This window comes from Pinus tabuliformis, chromosome 8 (assembly GCF_031772625.1).
Source record: "Pinus tabuliformis cultivar Carrire ecotype Pingquan chromosome 8, CPIR1, whole genome shotgun sequence".
NCBI classification, from domain to species: domain Eukaryota; kingdom Viridiplantae; phylum Streptophyta; class Pinopsida; order Pinales; family Pinaceae; genus Pinus; species Pinus tabuliformis.
In genome coordinates this window covers 1112759288-1112780087 of record NC_142294.1, presented here as the reverse complement: position 1 = coordinate 1112780087, position 20800 = coordinate 1112759288, and the positions used below count along the sequence as shown (strand labels likewise).

The following is a 20800-nucleotide window of genomic DNA, read 5'->3' as shown; positions in this document are numbered from 1 at the left end:
GAAGTACGAGGTGATGTGGAGGGAGATTTACTCTCAGAATGGTCTGTAGATTTGGATTTTCTCGCCATTCATAGTTCAGGCCCTCCTTCTAGCGCCAAAAATGTTGATGCCCCGAAAATCGTTGCACCAACATCGGGGGATAACCACCCGGTCCAGACCTTAATACAACTCCTTTTCCGTTTGGGATGGTGGCTCCGACTGGATATAATGGGACCAGTTTCCCAATAATGAATAAAAAGGGGATGGATGAGTGATTGGTTTTCTAATAAATGATAATGAGTGGATGACTTAATCTAAAAGCGAAAATACAAATGACTATTCTATCCCGGGAAGCTTCTATTCTTTTAAGTGCAACGCTTGATGATCTCTGTTCATCGATAGGCATATAGATGACTCTACTCAATAAACATAGACATTCATTCACATAATAATTGCTTTGTTCAAATAGTTGAACAAAGTAATTAATAAAACATTGTTACACTTATCCTTTTATATTACTGATACATGTATGATTAAAAGAAAAGCATGCTGTAAACATCCAGTAGTGGAAAGTATAAAGAATGTTGTTAAAAACACATGCATATATCCGATAATAGCAAGAGTGATCAAATAACAATTCACATAAAAAGAATGAACTCAGACATAGATAGTAGTACCATATGAGCTGCAAATCATTCCCAACATCAATCGCTATTTGAATTCCTTCTTCCGACTCAGAAATACTTTTAAATAAAGGCAATAGTGCACATCCACATAAAAGCTTCGTTATCAAAATTGGAATAATTGGCCCAGTCTTTATAAAAAATATACTTGAAGTACAATAGTGCAACTTCAGGTTTAATTCATATACAAAAAACTTACGACCCTTTCCAATGCATTGAAAGGGTCTATAAATACTTGAAAACTAACTATAAAATTAAAATGCTACTTAATTGGTACAACTTGATCTGCAGTATCTTCCTCATAGCAATCTGGTAGTCGGCAACATGATTCATCACTCCGGCTGTTTGCCTTTCGACCTAAGTTGGCATATTGATAGCATTGGTTCCACTTCTTGAGGGCGGCTGAGACGAGAATTGAGTTGAGCAACATAGGTGGCATCTTGTATAGCGGGAATGATACACCCGATTACATTTGTTAGGCACTTGAGGGTGGCTCTCTGGCTGTATGGTTTTACTAGGAACAACCAATAGGTGTCCCAAGTTAAACTGTTAATACCTGCGATCAACCTCCCATTCTTTTCCAGCTCTTGATAACATGACTGCTCCAATGTTTTAGTCGATAGTAATTTACCTGGTGTACATTGAAAGATCATATTAGATAAATAGAGAGTATCATTAATTAATTCAACCAACTTACTTGTGGTTAATTTGCATCTAGAAACTGTTCTCTCTGCCTTCATTAACTAGGACTGCCATTCCATAAATAGGATTTCTTTATGGGATTCTAAGATTTTTGGTAAATTAGCTGCCTATCCCTCATCAGTGTCATGCCAATCAAGAAAATTTGTCAAGGTCTCATCGGCCTGCTCTAAGTCTGTTCTAGCATCGACTGATTTATCGATTATTGATGTTGTTATGTCACATAGGGGTTCCGCTTGAGCAATTTTCTGACATAATAGTCTTATTTGTGTTACCAATGCCTTGTTAATCTGTAGTGCTTCTGCTCTGAACTCAGCAGGCTGCGGAAGATTCTTGGACTTCTCTATTTGACTTGATAATTGAGCAATTTGCTCATCTTTCGTCTTCACCATCTGTTCATTCACTGCTTTCAATTTTGTCAATGCTTCTGACAGCTCTTTCTGCTTTTGAATTGCACTTGAATCAATCATTTGTTTCTCTTCCTGTAACTGCTTATTCAATTGATTATTTATTTGTTGCTGCGTGGACAATTGTTGTTCGAGTTGTTCTGCTTTCTGCTGTGCCTCCGATAGCTTTGCTTGTAGAGAAGTGATTGCTTGGTCCTTTTCTCTTAACAGATTACTCACTTCTGATGCCTTGTCCATGGTGGCCGCCGAATAGGCTCCAGCATATTGGGACAATTTTGTTAGGTCATCAGAAGGATCAAACTCCTCTTTCCAAACCACGTTGGCTGTCACTGTTTGTTCAGGGAATAGGGAAGGTTGATCAATCCTTCTCCTTTTCCGCTGTCGCTTTACTACAGCCCTGTGCTTTGGGCTGTAAAAGACATCTAATGGAGGTATATCCTCCACTTGCAAAATGATCTGATCCAAAGGATCTTTGGGAATTATTTCTATGTCTGTAGTAGGGGGTAGGCTGCTGGTTCCACTTGGAACCTCTTTTGATGCTGTATCCTGTGTATCAGCTGCTTTGGATGTATCAGATTCCTTTGAGCTTTCGAGATTGCTTATGATTGAATCGAATTGCTGCCATTCCTGGAGCAACTTCGAGTCAATCTGGGCATCAACATTCACGTCCGTGCTGCTCTGCTCCTGCTCTTTCCTCTGCACTTCCTCTTGTTCTTTTGTTTGGATTTCTCTAGCAATTTTTGATGTAGCGGGAGGTTCATTGGTAAGTCGCTGTTCAGGCTCGCTTGACTGTGTCATCAGGGCCGTTGCTAACAAATCTAGAGGCAAAGTTTGCAACCTCTGCTCTCTAAGTCTGTTAAATTCGACTAACCCGTCGTCGTGATATCTCATTCTGGCTAGCGTTTGAACCTGAAATAATGACTCGGCCAAGGAGAACAGGTCATCAAACTCATCATCTTTATGTTCAAATTTAGTGAGTTTTGCCTGTTCAAGTGCATTATAGGCGACTTTGTTTGGATCAAATCGCCTGTTAGGAAGAGTGGCGAGATTCAGTGTATTAATCTTTTCTGCTTCTTTCTTTGCATGTTTGTAGTCATGCAGAGCGTAAACACCACACCTTAGAGGAAAAGGAGGCCAAACCTGCTTCTTTTTATTCCTTAGAGTCTGTGTAACTCCTTTGGATGTAAGCTGATATGCTATCTCTCGAGCCAATAGTTTGTTGGGTGTATACAAGGGGAGGACATGAGGCCTGGAATGGCTGCCGAAAACTCTTACATATGTGAATTTTTCTTCTTCGAACCATCTTCCTGTGGCTGTCAAGTCAATCTCTGCTTGTGAGGAAATTTTAGGAGCAGGTTTGTCAAAAATGGCATAGTGAATGGGTAACATAAATCCATTGCAAACTTGATATAGGTGGTGTTTATAGTGGGCTTTCCACAACTTTTGGTGGTAGATAAGAATGGGCATGGGGTCCTGTGGAGTCCATCTCCACCCCAGCACAGGAAATTCGGAATTAAAACAGAGAGTATCTAAGATTTAGGCACTATAGTAAAATGGAGGAATGAACCTTTCAATAACGCGAGATTTGTTTCTGAATTCAAGAACAGCTGTTGCTAACTTATCAGACAATATATTCACCCAATCCATTATTTCTCTATTGCATGCTGCTTCCATTAAAGGTACCATCTCTATAGTGAAATTTTGAGGAATCATGCAACCCCCAAATCTTACACATCATTACTCTGGCATAACAATAAGGAGAACACAAGGAATCGACAAAGTACTTACCCGAAGAGTCATGCTTGTGTTTCGCTGGGTTTTGTCTCCAATCGCGTATAGGTTCTAATTCAATGTCCTTTTCATCTCTGAATTTCTCCAGAAATGCTTTGTTGTACTTCTTCTCCGGTGTGGGAAAATGGTACATTTGCCTCAACTCATCGGGTTGAAACGAGCCGAACACTCTCCCGTCGATGGTGCAAAATGTTCTGTTTGTAATTGGGATTTCCTCAATTTCCCATCTTACCACATCTGCATATGGAAGAATTTGCTCTCGAGCTGCTATCCGATGCAGGTAAGAGTCGGCCAAATCCTTTAGAGTTGCATCAGACTTCCAGGTCGGGTCTGTTGTGGCTTGCACTGTTGTTACCTGAGGCTCTTCGGCCTCAATCAGATTATAGATGCTCAACCAAGTAGTTTTACCGAGACCTAGACATGTGGTGTCCGAGATCAATCCCTTTTTGCTTGGTCCCGGATCGGCAATGTGTTGTCCTGTTACTGCGGAAGCTGAAGCTGTTCCAGATTTCTTAGACTTCTTCCCCATTTGGCCTGAATTTGCTGCTTCGGAGGAGCTCTGCACAGGAGATAAAATGAACGTAATGCGGAGAATAGGTGGCGCAAACCAAATATGAATGAGGTATATTAATCAATGAATAATGGAGGATTAACTTAAGGTGGCTGCGGATACAATCTCTGAAGAGATTTTGGCCTTACTGTTCCATTAAATGGCCGTTTAAACCTGTCAATCCTTTAAATGCTCATCATATCGTTTATTGGCTGAATAATTCATTTAAGTGTGGCTTTGATGTTTTGGCGGTTGGGCGTAAGTGAATCACTATCGGGAAGAGAAAGGCCTTTAATACTAATTAACCATAATATATCCCGGTCTTATCAATCCTTTTTGAAAACTGCGCCTAGGTTTATTGCAATCGGCGGTCGGGGGAATGCTTAAGTTGTTATATTGGTGTCCTTTCGGAATCCTTGATCGTCGATAGTGATATCGCTAATTCGCATTGGGAGTTTTTTTTTAAACGAGGGCTTTTAGATGCATGCATGCTACATTCCCCGATCGCCAATAGCGATATCGCATTGGAGCAAAGAGATGGGCCTTTTGTTATGATCGCTTGTCTTCCTGATATCCGATAGTTATTCGTGCATTGTCGCATCGGGGAAAACCAATGGGTCTTTTGTCATGCATCCTTTATTATTGCGATATGCGATCTTGCGATCGTTTTATCGCAATAATAAATGATTATTCATTTTTTATTATAAGACCGATTATGTGCTTTATCAAAAAGGTTTATAATGTTTTATTTCTTTTCGGACCTTTTGAGGAATGATAAGTTGATACCAATTAAGTCTAAAAGGGACCCATTTCATATTATAGTTTTGAAAATAAAATTTTTATGAAATGGGGGGTTGTTGTACAGCACAACAGGTTGTGATCTAGAAATTTTTTGCTTATAGATGCATCAAAATTACATGAAACAGAGCACTTAAAAACCATGGAACATAAGCATATAAAATGAATATAAAAGAGACATAATCATCCATGAGATCGAGACAAAGGGATTTGATTACGAAGTTTGTCCAATTTGGACTACATCTTTGGGCCCTGCTCAATAGTGAGGAGGCCTTCATTCATTAAATGGCATGGAAAGAGAGAAGTACAAGCACATTTTTACATAAACATCCTTATACCTCTAGTCTGGAAGATAAATGGCACATGGAGAGCCTAACTCTAGAAACATACAACACCACTGACTTCCTGGTGAAAAATCGTGCAAAAACACCTATCCAAACACGCAATTTGGATAATCGGGCCTTCTGCAACTTCTCGAAACCTCCATGCTACTCAAAGGCGAGGTTTCAACCCCTGCTGCCAGGTCAGTGTCTGCCGTTGCATACCATGTTCTGAACCATCGGCCAATGCCCTCTTCCGACACAAAAAGGTCCTTTAAATAAGCATGGCGACAAATCCCTCAAACCCCAAGAAGTTCTGAACAACATACCAAGTTAATCAGGCGGGTTTGATTTGATATCAAGGATCTCGGGTCGCGACAAAATCCCTTACAAACATGGCAAAATCCTTTTGAATGCACGTTTAACTCGACGACATGGCTATCAACATTCCCGTAATCGGCAGATAGACCCAAGCCTAAACAACAGGCACTCTACGATACAACAGACCTGCCAGGAGTATTAAACATGAGATATAAATTATCGCATCCGAGAACCCCATAGAAAATTGCAATCAACGCTTTCCATCGGTAGATGTCAAAACCCATACAACTACGAAACTTCCAGATTATCAAACCTAGTCCATAAATTATCAAGTCCAAAAACCCAATCGCAAATCAAAATCGGTGGAGCCATTGGCGTACATGTGTTCTGCGATAATAGTGGGCCCGCCTAGATTATTAAGTATGGTTAATAAATTATCAGGGTCGGAGCCCCATCGCAAATCACAATTAGTGGAGGCCGGGGCGATACTCCGTTTGACTAGTCCCGCTGCATTCTGCGATTGTGATTTTATCGCATCGAAATCTGGCTATGTTGGGGTCGATTCTTAAATACTTGTTCCTCCCCCAATTCACGATATGCGATATAGCAATCGCAACTGGGATCCTGCCGGGGTCGATTCTTATCCACTGTCTCTTACGATTTGCGATTGCGACAACCCGAGGACTGTTGGGGCCGATTCTCTTAAGTCGTGACCTCTTCCTCTGTGATATGCAATATGCGGGATCAATGGCAGCTTGCCACTTGACACTTCCCCATTTGCTAAGACTTTTTCCACTTCATCTCCTCCTGCCACTTGGACAAGGCAACCATAAATTTTGACTTGCTCTAAATTCTTCATATGAACTCGGATTTGAGTGTCGTTTGCACCGTTGGAGTCAGGATGACGAACAATTCGATCCGATGCTATGTTTATCCAGATTCTGCCACTTTAAGTTTTGAGCCTTTTACCATGCCACTGGTACTTTTTGAAGATCCACCTGGATCAAGTTGCTAGTTGCATAACTGAACATTTTCACTGACCAACGTAGGTTGCTCTACTTTGCAGGTGCCATGGTTCTAGAATTTCGGGAAAAGTAAAAAATAATTTTGAATCTTCTCCTTTAAGAAGCTTTTAAGGTGGTTTTAATTGATATAAATCTCGAATTCCTTCTTTAGAAGTCTTATCTCTTATACTTTTAGCTTGTTCTCCTTCATATGTGGATCTCAAGCCTAGATTGGTAAATCTTAAACTACCACTTTTACCCTATAAATTTACTACCCCCCATAAAGTCTGGGTTGACTTTTGGAGATTACTAGTGCCCTCATGTTGTTGCCTTGAGCTTAAGGAATCATCATCCATTTATGAATTAGGGTTGAGTGTGAAGGTTTTCTTTGTGGCAAGGAAGGACAAGACAATTGGGGAGACATCTACAAAGTCAACATCTATAAATGGTTGTAACTCTCTCCTTTATTTATTAATACAAAAAGAACTTTGTTTTCCTATACTTGTGTCATGTTGATGCTTATGTATTTCAATGCCATTTTGACTCATTGATTAGAGACATTAGTTTATGCTATGTGGATATTGTAGTTCTCTTTCTTGTTTTAGTCATTGTTGCAGGTTCCATTTATAGTGCTTTGAGCTAAAGTCTGAGCTTACAAGCAAAAAGAAATGGAGGACTTACTACATATTCCAGGTAGGTCTCTTTTCCGTATTCTAATCTCTTTAAGGAAAACATAGTTATTTTTTCCTTTTGTTGTTATAGATCAAACCACTAGATTTAGGGAGCTCATTTTTGTCCGCAAAAGTGAATTTTCCACATAACAAATTGGTGACCATACTGGGGACCGAGATTTCCCTTAGTGGTTTTTAGTCTTCTGGTAGTTTTATTTGGTTTCATGGCCACAAAAGGCCAAACACTAGTATATACATGTTTTATTTTGAAATTTTCGAAAACTTTCTATCTTCAGCCTCTCCGAGAAGAGTGCAATTTTGGATATGGTTTGGTCTTCCTAGTGACAAACCAGTTTAAAAATACTACCTCACTATGTAATCTCATGTTTTGAAGGTAATACAAATTTACTCCCCCAAAAAAAAGGTTCTAATCTAGTTATTTTTTATGATTTTTTTTTTGACAATGTGAGATGTATGAGGAGGCAAGTGTTTTGATGCTTATGGGTGTTTATGAGGCATTTAATTTATATGTTTGCACTATTAATTACTAATAATTAAATTAAAATTCTCGAATCTCTATTTCAAAATTGACATGCTTATGGACACATAAAAATAAAAATAAAAATAAATTGTTTATTTTACCATATGCCAATAATAATAATAACAAAGATTAACTTTTTATTATAAGTTGGTCCTTGAGATTAAAGATAGGAAAAAATTATTTAATTAGTTTGTTACACGAAAAATGATATATATATATATATATATTTATTTATTTATTTTCTTTTTCGTTGACAACAAACAAAAATGATTAGACTATATTCATAGTTGATTTCTGTCGTAAGGTGCTTTACAACTTAGTATAGGAAAGATGTTGTCACATAACATTAAGTGATAATAAAAAATAAATGACCATGTACGTGCATATATACATGTTATTTTTTTTACGTATATACATATATACATGACAATGTTTAAGAAAACAAATCAACATAAATTCATCTTAAACCTAGTTCTATCAAGCATGGAGAGAGATCAAATTTTTGAAAGTGTAATTTTTTTAATTCCAGGTTCAAGACAGATCTACGTTGTTTAATAAATAATATTACATGGATAGATATTGTGCTTCAATTTGGAATTCCATATATTTCAAGTATAAACTTCACAGCCTTACATTATCTAAAATTCATTTTAAGGAGTAGGGTTCAAGATTGAAGTGGTCATTGCTCTTCAAGAGCTCTCTAGTTACATTTCAAATTTGAAATGAAGATTGTTTATGTTTTTTACCACTGAAGGGTAAATAAGCTTTTCATGGCATGTTCTACTTATCAATTTTTATAATTTTTTATTCATTCATCATTTTTCTATATACAGTGAGAATTAAAGAAAAATGTTAACAATTTCCCCCCTATCATATCATGGTAATTCAAAAAAAGAAATTTTATCAATTTTATATAATAGAATCCTATTATTATGGGGCTCACATGTGCATGTATATACCTATTTATTAAAATTACATCTTAGTAGTGGGTATGGAAGATCTAAAGCTTTGGTTGTGATGAGTCCTCTAGCTACTCACAAAAGAAAAACAATTCCAATTTGAAGCAATTCTCCATCTTCTTGTTGCTTGGATTTACAAATAGTACTTAAATTTTTTCCAAAACTCCAACTCATTTTCTTACTTAGTACTCCACTTGCTTGTATATAATACTTACTTTACTTGCTTACATTTATAAATATTACCTGCATGTTTTCTTGATGCCTATTTAATAAGAAGACCTGACAATAGGCACTAGGGATCAAAATTGATTAAAAGCAACTATGATTCCTAAATTCAATGCTAAATAAGTAGTCTTCAGTTTGAAAAATAAGTTTTGCTGACAAAAAATAATGTTATTTCCATGTTCTTTTGTAGATGGTGTTATGTATAATAAACATGTGCTTAGACCTACAATTCTTATAACAAAAGATTCTTTTAAGTTATATTTCTTTTACTTGAAATTGTGTTTGTGGAGGTTTTATGTAGTAGTAGTTATTTTTTTTCTTTTGTTTATGGAGATTTAAGAGATATGCATATTTTGATTATCTTTAAAAAAACTAATGATTTGAACAATTGGACCAATTACCTTACAATAGAAAAGAACAATTTAATTATATTTGAGAAGTGAGGTTCATGAGATGATAGAGTAAATGGTCCTATTAAATTTTCTCTATATTATTCCTATAAAAATTGTAAGATTGATGAACCCATAGTCTCTATACATACTCATTCACGTGCATTTAGAATTTTGATTTGTACATAATAATTTTTTGTTTTAAATTTCATGTCTACACAATTTCAAACGGTTAAAGTACACATGAAATTTAAACTTATTTTTCATTTTTACAAAAAAAATAATAATTTAAATTTCATTTTTACATGAAAAAATATTTTATTTTAATTTATTAATATTAAAAAACTAAAATAAAATTAATCCTCCATGTGTAACCTCTCTTTTTGAAAGATTAAGTAATATACATTCCAATTATTAAGTAATATAAAATCGGGTAGCTGTCTCCATGCACATTCCAACCATTTAATCACAATAACTCATTCAAGTAATATAAAATAAGTTTAGATCAAACCAAACACTTTAACCCAAAAACTCTTTCTCCCAAATTATGCAGTTATATGCAGTAACCACCCTGTAACACAACCCAAGCAACAGTGGGTTTGGGTTCTTCAGGTTTGTTGACCATTAAACGAGTCGAATTTAGTTTATGTGTGAACGTGGTACAAGTCATGGTATCATTTCAAGGGGGCTTTTTGAACGAGCGAAAGAGCGGGCCTGGCAACCAAAAACATTGGCGGGAAGGCATTCATGGCGCCAAAAACTTGAAAATTTTAAATTTCAGCCTTTTGACCGCGCGCAAAGGAAGTCCATTAGTATACTCGTGCACCTTGTGTGTTCATCAGATCGTTCATTTCTTCCTCTACTGTTGAAGTTTGGAAACAGCTGAAGTGAGGCGCGGGCGTCAATGGAGCCGAACCATGACCAGTGGGAACAGCAGGGAGGAACTATCCTGCAGACCACCGCTCCCAATGGCCGCATTCGCCGGACCTACATTACACCTTCTGGTATAAACACATAACTCATATCTCTTCTTTTTGTCTGTTTAATAGTTGTCAAAATTGTTATGGAGGATCTGAACTTGGTTGGGATTTAAAACCATTTTGTAACAAGAAGTCAGAGCTCTGAAATTTCATTAATTTAGAATGGAAGAAAACCTTTGACTCATCGTCTCATATTTCACAGAACTTGTTTTTTCACGATGAAAATGTGATAGTACCTGAAGTTACGGCCATTTTTTATTCCCAATTTATGACTGGAAACAAGGTCCTTTTATCACATAAATTTCTTGTTTGTTTTAACAGGGGAGAAGTTCCGAAGTTGGAAACAGTGCATGAGCTACTTGGCTTCATCAGAGGCGTCTGAGAAGGGCTCCAAAAAACTGAAGAAAAACGGGCCGAGTCTTCCGCAGAAGGAAAAACGAGCCAGAAATGAAGACGATGACGGCGGGGACCCAAAAAACACAAGGAAGTTGCCCAAACGCGCGGCTTCGTGCAATGATTTCAAAGAGAAGAGTGCCCTGAGGCTGAGAAAGGAGGATTGTATAATCGAAGCGAAAAGAGAGAAGACTGTAGATGAAGAGAATGTAGGAATTCTAATGACTGCAAGCGCCGAAGACGGAAACGAAATTCCTCCGCAGAGGCGGATCTTGGATTTCATTCTTCATGACGAGGAGGGGAAGTCTCAAGCGGTCGAAATGCTGGATGTTATGGATATCTACATCTCGGCACTAATTTTGCCCAAATCCGGGGATTTGGATAAAGAGAAAGGGGTTCGATGCGAGGGGTTTGGGCGTGTTGAGTCGTGGTCCATCACAGGGTATGAGGATGGTGTGGCCGCTGTGTGGTTTTGCACAGGGTATGCAGAGTATATGTGTGTGAAACCTGCTGGATGCTACAAGAAGTTTTTTGATATGTTTTACGAGAAGGCCACTTTGTGCATGGAAGTTTACAGAGCTTTGTCAAAACCTGATGGAGGGGATCCGGAACTGGGGTTTGATGACATGGTGGCTCGAGTGATCAGGTCGATGAATACCAAGAAGGGTAATAATACTGGCCGGTTTTATGGAAGGGATTATATTGTCTCCAATGGAGAGTTTGTTGTGAATCAGCTGGTGGCTTTGGACCAAACCTCATCTGGGACTGATCAACTTTTCTCGGGATTGCCTGCACTGGTGACCTTGGAAAGTGAGTGCAGGAAGTTGGATGCAAGCATTTGTAGAGATGTGGTAAAAAATGGAGGTATAAAGATCCAGGAAGGTGGTATTTCGGTAACTGCTTGTTCAGCGGGCGAAGATGTTGTCGATGAGGATGAGAAATTTGCCCGGTTGCTTCAGGAAGAAGAAAATTGGAATGCTCTGAAAACTCAACGCAGAGCCCCAGCAGGGAAGAAGAAATTTTATATTAAAATAAATGAAAGTGAGATTGCTAATGATTATCCATTGCCTGAATTTTACAAGTCTACCGAGGATGAGATGGACGAATATGTTTTCTTTGACGATGATACTCCAATTTTAGCTGCCGAAGACCTTCCTCGCAGAATGCTGCATGATTGGTCTCTGTACAATTCTGATTCAAGGTTTGTTCCACTGGAGCTCCTTCCCATGTTGCCAAATACAGAGGCTGATGTGGAGGTCTTTGGTTCAGGAATAATGACAGAGGATGACGGTAGTGGGTATTGTCTGGATGGTGACTCTGACAGCCATACTTCGAAATCACAAGAAAATCAATCCGGTGGAAGCTCAGCAGAATCTAATGGGGAAACGCCACAGGGGATTCACATTTATCTGAGTGCTATCAAGGAATGGATGATTGAATTTGGAGCTTCAATGCTTTTCATATCAATACGTACTGATGGAGCTTGGTACAGGCTTGGGAAGCCTTCAAAACATTATGCTCCTTGGTACAAACCCATATTAAAAACTGCAAAGCTCGCCATCAATATCATTTCGATGTTGAAGAATCAAAGTCGTGTTTCAAAGCTTTCATTTGCAGATGTTATCAGGAAGCTTGCCATACAAGATAAAAACGAACCAACATTTATTTCAGCAAACTTGGCAGATATAGAGAGGTACGTTGTAGTCCATGGACAGATAATTTTGCAGCAATTTGCAGAATATCCCGATGATTTGATTAGAAGAAGTGCATTTGTAACTGGCCTCTCTGACAAGATGGAGCAAAGACAACATACCAAATTGATGCTAACAAAGAAGAAGGCGATAATCAAAGAGAGAAATTTGAATCCAAGGGCATCTCTTAAACTTGAAGCCCGGTCAAGACAAATGCGTGCAACCACTACAAAGCTTATATATCGCATATGGAAAGAGTATTATTCAAGTTCTGACCTGGGATCCAATGATTGTGAGGAGAATGATGTGAAAGAGGTTGCAGAACAGGAAGATCAAGAACAGAGCGACAATGAAGAAGATCCTATTTTGGTTTCTGAGAATATGCCAAAATCATCCTCTCCGGTTAAAATAGGGAAAGGCAGATCATCCAGGAAAGAAGCAAACTGGGTTGGGAAGTCTTCTGGCAAACTGCCTTCTGGAGAGACTTTATACAGGAGTGCTTTGATACATGGAGATACTGTGGCAGTGGGTGGTGCTGTTTTAGTTGATTCAGAGGGTTCTGATGACTTGCCTGCTATAATCTTTGTGGAGTACATGTTTGAGAAACCTAATGGTACAAAAAATATCCATGGAAGGCTTCTTGAAAGGGGACTTCAGACAGTCCTTGGAAATGCAGCAGATGCAAGGGAGGTATTTTTGACAACACAATGTGTTGATGTTGAGTTGAATTGTGTGAAAGGGTCTGTGACCGTGGAAATCAGACAACGGCCTTGGGGGTATCAATACAGGAAAGAAAATGCCGCTGCAGATGAAATTGATAGGGCTCAAGCCAAGGAATTGGAGAAGAAGCAATTGCCCAGTGGATACTTTTGCAAGTCTATGTATTCACCTGAGAAGGGTGCATTTTTCAGCGTTCCCTTTGACACTCTAGGCCTAGGTACTGGGCAATGCCATGGTTGCAACGTGAGGGAAAAAGAGACAAAGAAAGAATTTGAACTGTTTCCAAGTAAGGATGGATTCACTTATAATGGAGTGGACTACTTTGTTCATGACTTTGTTTATATAGACCCATTGCAGTTACCATCATTTGGAGAAGAAAAGGAAATTGAAAAATTCAAAGCAGGCAGAAATAAGGGGCTTAGTGCCTATGTAATTTGCCAAATTTTGGAAATCAAAATTGCAAATGGCTCAAAGAAAGGCGACTTGAAGTCAGCAAAGGTTACAGTTAGAAGGTTTTTCAGGCCTGAGGATGTTGGTCCTGAGAAGGCCTACACTGCTGACATAAGGGAGGTAATTGCCAAATTTGTCCCCTGCTTTTCTTTTATACTGTTCGTTATTTTTTCCTTGAAAATCTGATAGCTTTATCATGCATTTGTCTTATATATATACTCAAGCTTTGGACAACATTACAGTAGTATGGTACACAATTAGTGAAAAAGGAAAAAAATGATTTGGATTGATGATCATGGACTGAAGTTTTAATAGTAGTATAGTTGGTTTTGGAATGTCAGACTGTTTATTAGTTTATTGAATACAATGTAGATACATAGAAGGCCTTGTATTCTTTTAGTTGTGACCAATGAAGCCAATATGACAGCTCAACTCGTTTTCCTGTACAGGTATATTACAGTGAGGAGATGGCAACTCTAAGTGTGGGCACCATACACGGAAAATGTGATGTCAAGAGGCAGCATCACTTCTCTGCGGTATCAGGGAGTGTTGTTTTGGACCACACCTTCTGGTGCAGTTGTATCTTTGATCCCTCAAAGGGAACTGTCAAACAAGTAAGTAAATATTTTTATTTTTATTTTTTTACCTTTTTTGTTCCCTCTTCCTTTCACTCTAATTCTTCAACAGGGGAGCACATTTTTATCGTACCTCTGCATTGCATGAAACTTACGGGGTTCTGCTTGCAGTTGCCTGCCAATGTTAAGCTAAGCTCCTCAAAAGGCATGGCAGATGCGAAGGGCAAGTCTCCTGTGGATAGAGATGTGAAGATGAAGGGAAAGTCTATTGTAGAGGAACTTCCTGCACAAGACAAAATGGACAGTTCTCGTCAGAATTCCCTTGCAACACTAGACATCTTTGCTGGATGCGGAGGTTTGTCACATGGATTGGGACAATCAGGTACCTATGGTATCCCTGTTATTTATGCAGACTTTGAGCACCCATAATATGCAACCATAGATTTAAATCATTCTAGGTAACCGCAATAAAGACTGCAGATGATTGTTGTTGCCAATGGTTTAAGATGCTTAGGCATGTTTCGCTGTAAAAACTATACAAGTGAAAAGGACATGGTGACATAGATTATCTTTTGATGTGAAAAAGCATAGTCATGTGCGGGAGTATGTTATGAACTATTTGAATAATTTTACTGTATTTCACTGTCTCATCACTATTTTACAATTCTCATAAACTGTTCTGGACTTCATCTTTTGGAAAAAGTCATTCATAAACAGTCCTATACTTATTATTGACTTGCTTTTACTTTACTACTACACAGCTGAATTTCTTTTATTTGATTTTGTAGGAGTGAGCTTCACTAAGTGGGCCATTGAGTATGAAGAGCCTGCTGCGGAGGCTTTCAAGCTAAATCATCCAGAAGCGGAGGTTTTCTGTGATAATTGCAATGTTATACTGAGGTAAATTATTATTGGAAGTGTTAGTCTCATGCGTAGCAGTAACTACTGGTCAAACTAAGGAGCATATATATATTTAGACTTGCAAACTATTTGTCATATATATATATATATATTTATTTTATAACTTGATTATCATGTTTATGGTTCTTTTTTGATAGATTCATTTGACAAGAATTTAAACATGGTCAAGCAAACGAGCATGTTCATGATTCTTGAATTTAAACATGGTCAAACAAACGAGCATGTTCATGATTCTTTTTTCCTAGATTTATCTGACAAGAATTTAAACATGGTCATTGTGTCTCTTTCAGATCAAATTCTTTACCTTATTTGTTCTCGTTGCCCAAGTCTTTTTTAGTGTTTAATAGTTTATGGATGATGCATTTATAGGTCCATCATGGAAAAGGGAGGGGATGAGGAGGATTGCATTTCTACAACAGAGGCCACTGAGCTAGCTGCGAAGCTGACTGATGAGCAAAGGAGAAACCTGCCTATGCCAGGGCAAGTTGATTTTATCAATGGTGGGCCACCTTGTCAGGTAATCAATTTGCCACTTCACTTTTGTTTGAATTTGAGTTCAGCAATGTTGATGTTGCCATAGTCTATTTAGCTGGAGGAATTGTCTGGAAAGTTAAGGAAATTCTGGTCATATTTAGAGAAAATTTGGCAAGGATTTTTGTAAATCCAAGTTATAGTTGTTAAGCTTCAAAATTTTAGGTGTCTTAGACGTTTTTGATGGTGCTGAATCTATTTCCACCATCAAAAACAAGATTCAAACACTGTCTCTATAAAAAAATTGAAATTTTTTTGTTCGGATTCCGGCTACTTTTCGCTGTCCAGACAATTCTTCCGCCTTGTTAGACGACTCCGTTGATGTTTAACTTTCCCTTAAACTTTTTCTATTTCAGAATAGTGCCTCAAATACAATGTTGCACCAAGAATAAAGTGCTCTGCAGCCTAGTATGGATGAGAAATTGTTAGAATAAATAAACATTATATTATATTAAAAATTAAAAAATATAAATTGACTTTATCTTAACTAAAATAAAATAAAATAAAATAAAAAATAACTACATGTATACATATGTATGTGATAATATCTAAACAAATTAAATAATATCTAAACAAATTAAATCAGTATAGATTGATTTTAAATTTATTGAAGAGATCAAATTGATTAATGTACAAGTGTTTTTAATATAAAAGAATTAATATATAACATGAAATTAAATAATAAAATTTATACAATTATGAAATTTGATTTCTCTAGCTTCAAGGGTTAGCTCAACCGGTCAAATCAGTGCCTCGTCAATTGGGAGGTCACAGGGCTAATTCCCGAAAGCCCTTGGGTTAGGTCTAGATATAGGCAGAGGGGCTTGATCCCCTTCGGGGTTGATCGGCCCAGTTCTTACCGTGAACGTAATGGCTACTTAGTGACTCATGGAAAAAAAAGAAAAGAAAAGAAAAAGAAATTTGATTCTTCTTAATATTTTGATAAAATTAACATTAAAATAGATCTACATTTGTATAGTCTTGTCATCTACAAAATGGCTAGTTCAAACATGCTCCTTTGTATTGGACGATATTTGTTCCTTGTTAAATAGCTTTGTTTTTAAGGCATGTCATCTTTCTATGTATATGTTAATATATAGCCTTTTGTAAGAGTCGTAAATAAAATTATCATGCTATAGAAACAGCTACTGGATTCCTCACTTATTCTAACCATCTCTGGAAAATTGGTTCTGAGACGATGTTTAAATTTTATGTCAGGGATTTTCTGGAATGAATAGATTCAATCAGAGAGCTTGGAGTAAAGTGCAATGTGAGATGATCTTAGCATTTCTGTCATATGCTGATTATTTTCGACCGAGATTCTTTCTTCTGGAGAATGTTAGGAATTTTGTGGCTTACAACAAAGGTCAAACATTCCGACTCACTCTGGCGTCACTCTTGGAGATGGGTTACCAGGTAATTGCAATTGAAAGTTAACCTAGCAAATTAGCTAATTGCAATTGAAAGTTAACCTAGCAACATAAATGAGTTTTTTTTTAATAAATATTAGTTTAGCATAGACCTATCTTAATTTTCAGTATAATTAAAAATTCCGTTATAAATATAAAGATTTAGATTTAAAATGAATCTATCTTTATTATTTTATTTTGTTTTATTCCTATTATACACAATGTGACGTTTATGATCTCCCAAGCCTGTGCCGTAAGGTTTACTATCTTTTGGTAAAAAGGGGAACTTTCTGATGCGTTTTTAATGGATGATGATTGGCAGGTTCGTTTTGGAGTTCTTCAAGCGGGAAATTATGGTGTTTCACAATCACGTAAAAGGGCATTTATTTGGGCAGCTTCCCCACAGGAATCACTCCCTGAATGGCCGGAACCCATGCATGTCTTTGGAAGTTCGCAAATTAAGATATCATTGCCCGGAGGCTTTCAGTATGCTGCTGTTAGAGATGCTGCAGGAGGTGCCCCTCTTCGTTCCATTACCGTTAGGGATACGATTGGTGACTTGCCTCCAGTCGGCAATGGTGCAGACAAACTGGAAATTAAAGTAAGTTATCTCAATTATAAATCTTAACTATTTTTTCTATTATCGAGATTGAAATGATTGCAGTGAAATGCTTAAAAAGTTCTGTTTTCTTTGCAAAGGTTTATAATTGTAGAATACATTGCAGAGAATCTATTTCTATCCTCTGTATTCCACACTGGTTCAGCTAAGTCTGTAGGTGCAAGAATCCTTACATGTTATGAAGCTTATGCGAGTGGAGGTGTGTTTCTAGTGGTCGTGGCCTCTTCTAATGTATTGTTACACTTCCCTCCCTACGTGGCGTAACACTCACATCTGATTGGAGATGGGATATATAGTGGTTGTGGCGTCTACTCTTAGCCTAGTCCCTGTTCGTGTGTGTCTATATATATATATAAAGTTTCTCTTCCATTTATCTCAAGAGTATCTTTATCTGCTGTATGTATACCCTTTAACCATGATATTTTGAAGTTTAAAAGCATCTCTAATATAACTAGGGTTTTCTCTATTTTGTACCCTGCTATCCTTGTATTGTCTTCTAAATTTTAGGGTCTCTCTCATAATCCTAAAAACTTGCCCATTGCAAAATACAAAGTTAATCTTGTGGTGGCAGAACTTCAAGATAGTCGTGGAACTGTAATAGCGTAATAAAGAGGCAGTTCAAATGGCTGCTTATCGTATATAGATATATAATCATTTTTTTTTTAATCTCATCCTTGTGCATTCTAACAAATTTCCTCTCAAGGGTTGTGAAGCCATCAGATAATGAGATGCGTTTATGTGTTACAACCTACTTGCCCAATAGTGGATATAGAGTTTGATTGATATTTTCAAATATCATAGAGATTTGATTTATTATTATATCGTTAAAGGTTGATGTTAATGCCAAAGCAAGGAATTGATTGCTACAGTTGTTAACAACACGCCCAATCAATTGCTTATCATTGCACACTAGACAGGATATCAAGACATCATTGGTTCTTCAGATTCCTAGCTGGATCTTTATTGTACAGCCTCTATGAAGCCCTCTTGAATGTACTAAAAATATCTTATTTTAAAGCTTTTGCTCATAGGATTCAGGTAATATTGGGATATTAATTTGGTGTTTGACCATTGTAATTTTGCTGGTTGGCAGTATGGAAATGACCCAGCATCCTGGTTTCAGAAGCAGATACGTGGTCAGCAGTCTATCCTTTATGATCATATATCCAAGGAAATGAATGAGTTGAATTATATCCGGTGCCAGCGTATCCCCAAACGTCCAGGTGCTGATTGGCGGGATCTTCCTGAAGAAAAGGTTTGTAAAAATAATTTGTATAGTCTAGTTTAGTTTAGAGAAAAATACATTGTCTAGATGGACTTGACGAGGTTGAATGTCATGCAGTATCGAATTCTGATGAAGGGGCATCGTTGTTTGTGGGTGGATGAACAGGTGAAGCTGTCCACAGGGCAACTGGTGGATTTGATACCATGGTGCCTGCCAAACACTGCGGATCGACATAATCAGTGGAAAGGTTTGTTTGGGAGATTGGACTGGGAAGGGAATTTTCCTACTTCAATTACAGACCCACAGCCCATGGGCAAAGTAGGCTTGTGCTTCCATCCTGAACAAGATCGCATTCTTACTGTTCGGGAATGTGCTCGTTCCCAAGTAAGTTATTTTGTCACCGTTGTTTTAACTTTAAGCCAATGGGCCCATTGGTGTTTTCCATTTTTCTTGAAATTCTAGTTCTAATGTTGATGTTGTCTCTTTTTGTAGGGCTTCCCTGACAGCTACAAGTTTTGTGGTACCATTCAGAGCAAGCACCGCCAAATTGGCAATGCTGTGCCTCCGCCATTAGCAACAGCACTTGGAATCAAATTGAAGGAAGTAGTTGATGCCAAAAGATTGCAGGCTTAAGAAAAATGACCTGTTCACTGTAATAGAAACTGGAGTCACTGGACTTTTACTGAAGGAGTTTGTGGATGACACAATAAACATTTTTTGGGACCAGGGACCCAAAGCTTCTTTGTATAAATTTGAGATGGGCATATTTTAAATGCCATTGATTATTATGGGGCATTTCCTCCTGTTAATTGTGCAATTTGTGCACAGGGCAAGCGGAGTAAGCCAAATGGCTTCTCTCTCGATAGGCTGGATCACACTAATTCAAAGCTTGTAGGAAACTAAAGGTGGAACGGCCTATAAAAGAGCTTGGGGATATTCCAAGTTAAAACAGGAGTGTGGATCTGAAGCAGGCATTATGTTCTGCTGGAGTAGTTTCGTGTCAATCAAAAGATGAGCATTCTTTTTATAGTGCAGCATATGCAACGAAATAGACATTTTTGGTTGACTGTACATTTTCTTTTTCTCTTTTACGAAGTTATATTGCTTTGCCTATTGGAAGACATTCGTTTGAGATATTGGTCAACATCATTGCACTCTCAAACTATAGTTAGAGATTAACAAGATCTGTCCAAGTGTTACAGATGTAACTAGAATAGATCTTATTCCAGCCTGGTTATATCAAATGCTAATGCTAAGAGGGATAAAGAAAAAAAAAACTTAGATTCAAATGTTTAAATGTTAAATATTTGGGGTTTAAAATAATTCAAATGTTAAATATTTGGGTTTAAAATAATTTAAATATTAAATATTCGGGTTTAAAATAATTGGGTCTGTTTTGTACTTATGTGATACAGGGTTGAATTTATCTTCTATTGCCATAACCACTAGATATACGGTTGATTTTATCTTCTATGGCCATAACCACTAAATACACCATTATTATAGACACATTCACCATTATTATAGACACATTAATTGGGGAATTGAACCAAGTATTTTTATTTTTTAATAGTTTTATTTGACATTGTTTTTTTTGTTTCTGTTCATGTGATATAACACATGGACATGAACACATGGAGATTGGAGATCCTCCACGCAGGCTGTTTTATCTTCTATTGCCATAACCACTAGATACGCCATTATTATAGACACATTAATTGGGGAATTGAACCAAGTATTTTTATTTTTTAAGAGTTTTATTTGACATTGTTTTTTTTGTTTCTGTTCATGTGATATAACACATGGAGATTGAAGATCCTCCACTCAGGCTGTAGGTTGTAGTGTGCACTTCCCTTCTATTGGTGTAAAAAACTATGGGTTTAGAGAATTATAAAAAATGCTGTGTATTGTTGTAGGTTGATTCGTACAAATGATGGTGCATTTTAGCT

At 37.4% G+C, this 20800-nt stretch overlaps 1 protein-coding gene across 1 annotated transcript; it reads left to right on the top strand.

Moving 5' to 3' along the window:
- The first annotated feature begins 10176 nt into the window (after positions 1–10176).
- On the top strand, positions 10177–19974 carry LOC149239242 (DNA (cytosine-5)-methyltransferase 1B-like). The gene is made up of 11 exons (XM_089373358.1): positions 10177–10341; positions 10639–13691; positions 14021–14185; positions 14318–14528; positions 14935–15046; positions 15437–15584; positions 16817–17014; positions 17330–17608; positions 18720–18881; positions 19017–19235; positions 19344–19974. The coding sequence occupies exons 1-11, from the start codon at positions 10242–10244 to the stop codon at positions 19482–19484; spliced, it is 4788 nt and encodes a 1595-aa protein (XP_089229484.1). The 5' UTR covers positions 10177–10241; the 3' UTR covers positions 19485–19974.
- Positions 19975–20800: the final 826 nt, after the last annotated feature.